The 7,874-nt window shown below is 37.5% G+C and overlaps 1 protein-coding gene across 1 annotated transcript; it reads right to left on the reverse strand.

Moving 5' to 3' along the window:
- Positions 1-1,076: 1,076 nt before the first annotated feature.
- AGR3 (anterior gradient 3, protein disulphide isomerase family member) lies at positions 1,077-7,628 on the reverse strand. The gene is made up of 7 exons (XM_008494189.2): positions 7,523-7,628; positions 5,378-5,441; positions 4,067-4,119; positions 3,354-3,430; positions 3,046-3,109; positions 1,912-1,995; positions 1,077-1,126 (listed from the first exon to the last, which is right to left on the reverse strand). The coding sequence occupies exons 1-7, from the start codon at positions 7,626-7,628 to the stop codon at positions 1,077-1,079; spliced, it is 498 nt and encodes a 165-aa protein (XP_008492411.2).
- Between the last annotated feature and the right edge of the window lie 246 nt (positions 7,629-7,874).

Raw genomic sequence — 7,874 nt, forward strand, 5'->3', positions numbered from 1 at the left:
CTGTCCTGCAAAGATCCTTCTTTATTTGTTTATCTGTGTACTTAGGCAGCATCGTAAGAAATGGCAGGAAGCACAAACAAGTGACACTGATGCTTTGCATGGAACATAATGTGCTTTTAGTGCACATAATCTCCTTACTGTCTTGCTCTAATGAAAAAACCCATTGCTTGTACAGATCCCCTCACTAAGCTGCCACCGTGATGTCTGGGTTAGGATGGTACAGAAAAAGAAGGAATGATTTGGGATGGGCTTGACATTACTCCAGTGCTCTGTAAATGAAAAAAAAGCTAGGATAAACCTGCTCATTTTTCTCATGCTATACTTTACAAGCATCACTCAGCCCCAGGTGTGGGGTTTTGGAACTGTCTCCTTCCATCTGTCTTGCTTCATTGTCTTTGTGATAGCAAAACCTGTAGTTGCTGCTTGATGACTATCACTTCACTGAGACCACATGCTTAATTTGAAATGTCTGTTGTTTTCAGCTAGCAGAAGCTATAGAAAGAAAGCTAAGCCCACATCACTGATTTTTTCCATATAAGCTATATCCTATTCCATAGGAAGAGCCTTCCTGTCTGATTTGCCAGCAAAGTTTCATTTCTTTTAATGAGAAGTAAGTGCACAAAGCAGAGCTAGACTAGTGACTTATAAGCTTCTTGCAATAAAAATAAAATTTAGGAGCTGAGATGCAGCTGTGAACTTACAAAAGAAATTACAAATATACATCAAAAAGATTGGCTGTAAGTCTTGGTCAGAAGTCATAGATGACTTAACAAAATCATAGTTGGATTGATAAAAAATAGCTCAAAGTTGCTGTGCGTGAAACCATTACGTTGTTATTCAGATTACAGTGTTTAATAGATGTCTCCTCTTGTTTTCCAAATGGATGCAACAGTCTTTTTATGTTTGTTCTGCAAATTGTGCATATAAATTTATTATGAAATCTGATATACAAAAGCTGTCTGGTGAAAGTTCAAAATGCTAGCAGATACTAAGAGGTTAACTAAAATATTTTAAAATGTTAGGTTTCCTAGTGCAGCTTCACCTCGTGGAGGCTATGATCATGTCACTGTTGCTGCTCACAGTTCTGTCTGAATGAGGCGTAGTGCTTTCTTCATATTCTCTATTACTGAAAGAAGAAATAAGAACTGTAAAAAAGCACTGAAAGTGTATTTGTACAGTAAAACCCCCTCACCTGGTATGTATACTAGCAGTTATATAGTATGTATCCATACTAGTATGATTGGTAAATCGCTCACATGAATTTACAGTCACATATTTTTTTTTAGAGAATTAGAAAATTCTCACACTAATACTAAAGCAGAAGGAAAAAAGTTTCAGGAATCAAAATGTTTAACTTAGAGGATTTGACAACACTCCTTTCAACTTCCTTACTTCTCAACAGCAAGCCTAGTAAGCAGATGTGAAGTGCATATTTGTGGTGAGATACTGCATTGGTGTCAGATAGATGGTATAGTGAAAGGACTAGCTCAACCTGAAAAATCACATTCCTTTCTGAAATATGGGTGTTAGGTGGTACCCAGGCAGCTTACTAGCATTTCTTTTCTGTTTCCCTCCCACCATTGTTTACATAGCACAGTTGGATACTTTGAGCATGGTGACTTTCACTATTCTCCAACAAACTGCTCAGATCTTGATTCTGAAAGTTCTCACCTGTGATCTTTCAACTTGTCTTACTTGAGTAGTCCCAGTAAATTCAATGGGACAATAGGTTTGCTGAACTGTTATGCTAGAACAGGTTAGACTATTATAATTTCTTGTAAATGTTCACACACAGTCCTTACTCATTACTATGAGATCTAAATGGGTTCACAAGCACAAATGGTTGGGAAGGAGTGTATCTGGCTGTTTACCAGGTGAAATGCAAAGTAGGGCAATGAAGGGGGCACTTACAGAATGGTATGTCTTGTGGTTCGTAAGTGTAAAGCCTGTTGGAGTATCTTCCCGTGATATCAGCTCTTACTGTGAGAGATGGGTCTGAAAAAGTAATCACATTAAACACGGTTTTTCCATTTCCATGGCAGATGAGGACTGTGCAATTGGCCCTACTTTGACAGCCCTGATTCTGAAGTGTTCTGATTTTATCAACAAAACAATTATGAGGCCTTTGCACTCTGTTCCAACCAAATGCTCTTGGAGAAAACAAAAGCTAACGATAATTTCTGTATTATGCAGCTATTTTTAAGTGATATATTTACAAGGACATTTCATTCATATTTAAAGTAAAATATCCTGTTTTACAAGTTCTGGTGTTGCAGCAGGGGAGGCCAGTTTGACTGGATGCACGTGTAGCGAGGGTCATGCATCCATAACACAATATTAGCATGACCCACTTAAAGCCAACAAAATGAAAAATCTTGTGATTCCTAATGTTTCCACCATGGGAGCAAGTTGTTGTGGACATCTCCCAGTTCTCTGTCCAAGCTTTTTGTTACCAAACTGACTGCTGTTACTACACTGCTCTCTGTTGGAGTGTGGGCTTTTTCTCACCTAACTTTGAATGCCACCACAGGGCTGATCACTCCATGTCCAGTCAGTGAAAAGCAAAAGACATTCTGGGGCTTGATTAATGTATTCAATATATTCCAGAAGTCATCTTTACGATGGGATAAATAATTCCTTAGATGCCACTGACAATTGATTTGCTCTGTGGTAATGCCCACACTATAGATGTTTACATTCAGTCTGATATTTGACTGGTTTCAGTAACTTTTGTCTCACAACAGCACTAGCAAGAAGCATGGAGAGCAAAAGCCCAGATGCCAACTGACATTTAAGCACCTTGTTACAAAGCACAAATTAAATACCCTCCAGAACATATCTGTAACCTGAGGCACTGTATGAAGGTCAAAACCTGCAATAGAGGGCAAACTGAACCCAGATCTGCCAAGTTCCAGACTAATGCTGTGGTAATGATAAATTTCAAGCTATTTTCTCTCTGCAAAACGGATCATTTTGATGTCCCCAAAAGAGGACACAGGCAGAGATTCATATATCACACCTTTGAAGATACATAAATGTACATACCTACAAACATTATTCGAGGCACATATTGTCCGTCAGGTGACAGGTTTTTATCTGTGGTTTCATGCTGGCAGAGAAATTAAAGCTAAATATTAAAATATTTCTGTACATTTTTGATGAAGTCATTCCACCTGTGAACAGTTTTGTAGCAGAGGACAAAATCAGAAAGTCTGCTACTTGGCGCACAAGCGCCTGTACTCACATGTCACTTGAATTCCAGAGATATTCAGGAAAAACGACATGAGAAACCAAGACAGGGAAAACACAAGCCCCCCCAAAATACAAGTCAAACCTCCCCAAGCCCTTCATACCATGAGATTCAGCATAACGAAGTTATTTTGAGCCATTTCTTGTATCTCTTCATTTTCTGCAAAAGCCTTCTTCAGTGCTAGAAAAGACATGGTTATGTTGAAGCCCATCTCAAATTCTGCCACTCCTTTGGTGTTTAGGCACTATGTTGGCTGGAGACACACATTGTTCCCATCCCTTCTACTTCATATTCCTGAGGAGACACTTTAGGGCTCTATTTCTGCTTTTTTGCTTGTCTGACCTGTGTCAGTACAACCTCCCAGCTATGAAAATGGAAGCTCTCTTCTGTTATTTATAAAGCCTGTCTCAATGGATACCATGTCCCAGCTGGACAAAAGTGCATTATTCTCAGAAAATTCTTATTAGATCGATTTCAGCAGCCCTGTCCTTGTCTCCTTCTCTAGTTACCAGTTCAGGAGAGCCAAACAATATTAAACCTGTTCAATCAGTCAGTAGCAAATCTGTGTCTCTTTATTTAAACTGACGAGTGCTGTATTAGGGATAGACGGAGAGTAGCACTGGGCATTTTCTTTGTTGAGTAGTTTCATAGTGGAGTTTTTGTCAATAAAAGTAATAAATTCTTGGTTTTACCAAGACATTTTCATTTACCTGCTTCTTTAAATAGTTTTCAGTTAGTGTAAGGTAAATATATAAATAGATTCAGTTTCTTAAAAAAACATTCACAAAATTCTAACACTCAAAAAATCAACATTACCTTGGCAGTATTGACAGTCTTCCAAATGATGAATTACCATCAGTGGCTTGTTACTACATTAATAGTAATAAAACATGTTGTTAGATCATTTGACAGGCAGTCAAATGGGTGATTTTACTAGCACACTGGAAAAGGCCTTTGATCTTATTTTATCCCGCATTAGAACATACAGATATTCTGTAAAGAATTACAGGCATTTTTGAACAAGAGGAAAGAACTTGAGAAAAGAAAGAAACAGAGAAATAGAGTTTCTATATCTAAATAGGTTTTCTCAAGTAAGAAATTCGAGAAGAAATAAGCAATAGAACCATTGTTATTTATTCCCAGTAAGAATATAAACAAACTGAAGAGATAATTAATATTGCTTAGATGTGATGCTCTTTATGATTAAGAATTTAAGAATTCATAATATAGTGCTTATAACACCCATTTAAATCCCCATTACACTTCATTTTAGATTACAATAGTGTAGCATAAGGTACTATCAAACCAAAGGCAAATTACCTTTAAAATAAGAGGAAAATATTTTCATGTACCCTACGTGAAAACAGCTATGAACTGAACAACTCTTGACAGTGATAGTAGATCAAGCATTAGTAAATGATTTACTGAAGAGTTACAGTAGTCTTTAAAAATACAGGAGAAAATGCACAGAACTGTTTTGTGTTTTGACATGCAAAAAAAGGAAAATTTTGATACTTTAACAAGCTGTGAACAGAAAAAAATAATTTACTCTATATCTGTTCAAGAAAGCCTAAAAACCAGAAAAAGTATTTGACAACAAACCAAATTTTATAAAAATTTTTATTCCACTTCATACAGATTATTTGTATTTTCTTAAATATCTTCTCAGCTGAATCCCAGAGAAAACTCAGTCTGAAACTTTCATTTCTACCAGAATAGTGAGAAACTGTGAGTACATTGTGCACGTATCCCAACTGATAAAGTGCTGGGGAAAACAACAGGGGCAGTTGTGCAAATGTGACTGATTTCCAGCCGCTGATTAAGGAAGTTATCAGAGGTAAAATACATATATATAAATACAAGATGTACTTTTAAAATAGTGATATATATTTATCACTGCTTCTAAATGACAGCACTGCAGTTGTAGCAAAAACCCAACAGTGTTACATGCTTATAATGATGCTTTAGAGTCATAAGACCCCTGCAACCACTGTTGTTTATAGACACTAAATCTGTTTTATTTAGCTGGGTGGTGTGCAGATCACCTGTCACGGTGTTTCTTTGCTCTGTTTCATTATAGTATATTCAGGCATGGCTGATTAACAACTTTGTCTTTCAATATCTTACCTTTTTTTGGCCTGATAAAGACCTTCTTCATAAGTTTGTACCCAGGTGATTTCATCTCCCCACCCTAGAAATAAAACAAATGGGTTAATTTGTGGCCAGGAAAGTAACTAACATTAAATTACATTTTTTATATTCATCAATAGTTGTACAGGATTAATTTTTTTTAGTCAAAGTTTCCCAAACACTGTAGGTATACCAATTCTGCATCTTCTGACAGATGCATGGGAAGACTGAAAAAAACCCAAACAAACCACAAAAATCCTCAGCTGGTGGAGTATGCCGTTCAAGTTCTCTAGCAAACCTATTAGATCTCTTTCTGAATACTCAGAGGTCTCTAAATCAGCACCCAAATCCCTTATATCTTTATATTTTCTGCCCCATATTTCATGTAGACCCTGGGCCTTAAAGAGAAAATTGGAGAGAAAAATAAAATAGGAGAACTCAAATAGGAGTGACTTCACTATGAACATTGTTAGAATAGTCTTGGGTTTAAAGCTTAACTCTCGAGCCATGAATTTCAATCCCTGGCATTGCAAGTACTTACAGTTTAATAACAGAGTGTCTGTTAAACAAAAAACTCCACCCAAACAAAATCCTAATGAGCTTCATAGCTCATCCATAGCCCATTATACACTGATCCCAAAATGCAGATTATCTGGTTGGTTTCATGCCTTCTGATCCCACAGATGCCAGCCCCTGTGTAGTAGATCCCCACCTCCCAGGCAGTGTTGCTCCATTCATGATGGCCCTCATGGGAACTGCAGAACAACTTCTGGATCTGGGCCAGGTTAAGGCTCTATTTCTGCTGCACTCTCTGGACAGTGCTTGGAACAGCCCTGGTTATGCAGAGATATGCTGTTAGCTTTCTCAGTGGACAGTTGCTTGTGATGCTACCAGGTCATCTCTTCTTTCAGGAGAGGGATTTTGATTGTAGATCTATTTGATTGATGGGGGCATCCTGCTGCATTCATTAGTGCCCTGGCTGAAGTCAACTGCTGGTGCAAGTAACTGCACAGAGGATTCAGATAGAGTCGATTTGCAGCAGATTTAAGTGTTCTGCTTTGGTCTGTAAAAATTACAGGGGAAGCACTGAAAGCATCCCAGAGGGCCTGAAATCAGAATTAGAAAACTGATGCTTTCGTGTGTTTTTTTTTTTTTTTTCAATACTGTCATAGTTGAAGGGATTTTTTTCTCTTTTTATACTTTTGGGCTTAGTGGGAACAATAAATTCTGATGTGGGCAAGATAGGCAATGGATACCAAATTGATTATAACTTTTCTCCATGGATACTACTTATGAGAAGTGATTTGCAGTTTCTCTTTGGTTAGTCCAGGTATTGCAGGATTTTGTTTAGTGCTCCCTGAGCACTTAGGCTCAGATAGGACCTCTGTGACAAGACAGGCTTTGCCACTGCTTTGTAGAAAAAGACCTCAGAGGTGAGCTGTGGGGTCTGCAAGCTTTGCACAGCTTGTAGAAGAGTTTAGAGATGGAGCTGGAGATTTTTGTGTGAATAAACCCAAAAGGAGAGGGGACATGGAGAGAAGGTAATTAATTCAGTAAGATATTTCTCAGCATCTATACATAAGGATTGATCAGGCATAAATAAATTAAAATAGTCTTTAGTTAACACCCAGGTTGAAAATAATGCACTTCAAGGAAGTGGCTTATTCACTGCAATGCATGACTGTGACTATCTGATGAAAAGGAAAAAGTCACACACAAAACCCAACTAGTAGCTCAAACTGTTGTTTTGTGTATAAGAATGAGCCTATAGAAAAATTATTCCATAACAACTGAAATTATGAAACCGTGTTTCAGTAGTTAATAATTTATCATAACAAAAAAATATTTTAACTGGTATAAGAAAGAATATTTTTTCACTGACAGTCCTACAAGTGCATCCTGATTTGAGAGACTCAGTTTAGGTTGTTGGCATCTACTAGGTGACTGTGAGTTCTATAAATTATACAGGTTATATAAGGCCCTCAGCCTTAAGAACAAACTGATGGAGTGAAATAAAGTGGAATAAGAAGATGTGCTACTTAGTGAGTCACTAAGCACTAGAGAAATGCACCTCTAAATAAAAACATGTGCTGACCTATATGGAAAGATGAGGAGGTAACTACATAAAGTAAATTACTGTACCTCTTGACAGTGTCTGAGGTGCTCTTTTTTCCTTTTTGATTGCCATTGCAAGGTTGGAAGAGACTGCAATTAGCAGGAGGGACAAGGCCAGTGTTGAATGGAGCATTATTCCTTTGAGAAGATCCCTTTTGATGCAGCAAGAAAACTGGAAAAAAAAATCAACAGCTCTAGTCACATGGACTCATCACCTGGTGTAGAATCAATCAGTGTGTTAGTGGTATCCTAAGTACCTATGCTAGAGAAGTAGTTTTGGTTATTCCTGTAAATGCCTTTGTGAGAAAAGTGGAAAATGGAGGTGCTTAACTTTGTCATGAAGCAGTGGTTTCAGCTATCAAAATTAGGTTGCAGGGGA

The sequence above is a fragment of the Calypte anna genome, chromosome 2 (genome assembly GCF_003957555.1).
Source record: "Calypte anna isolate BGI_N300 chromosome 2, bCalAnn1_v1.p, whole genome shotgun sequence".
NCBI lineage: Eukaryota > Metazoa > Chordata > Aves > Apodiformes > Trochilidae > Calypte > Calypte anna.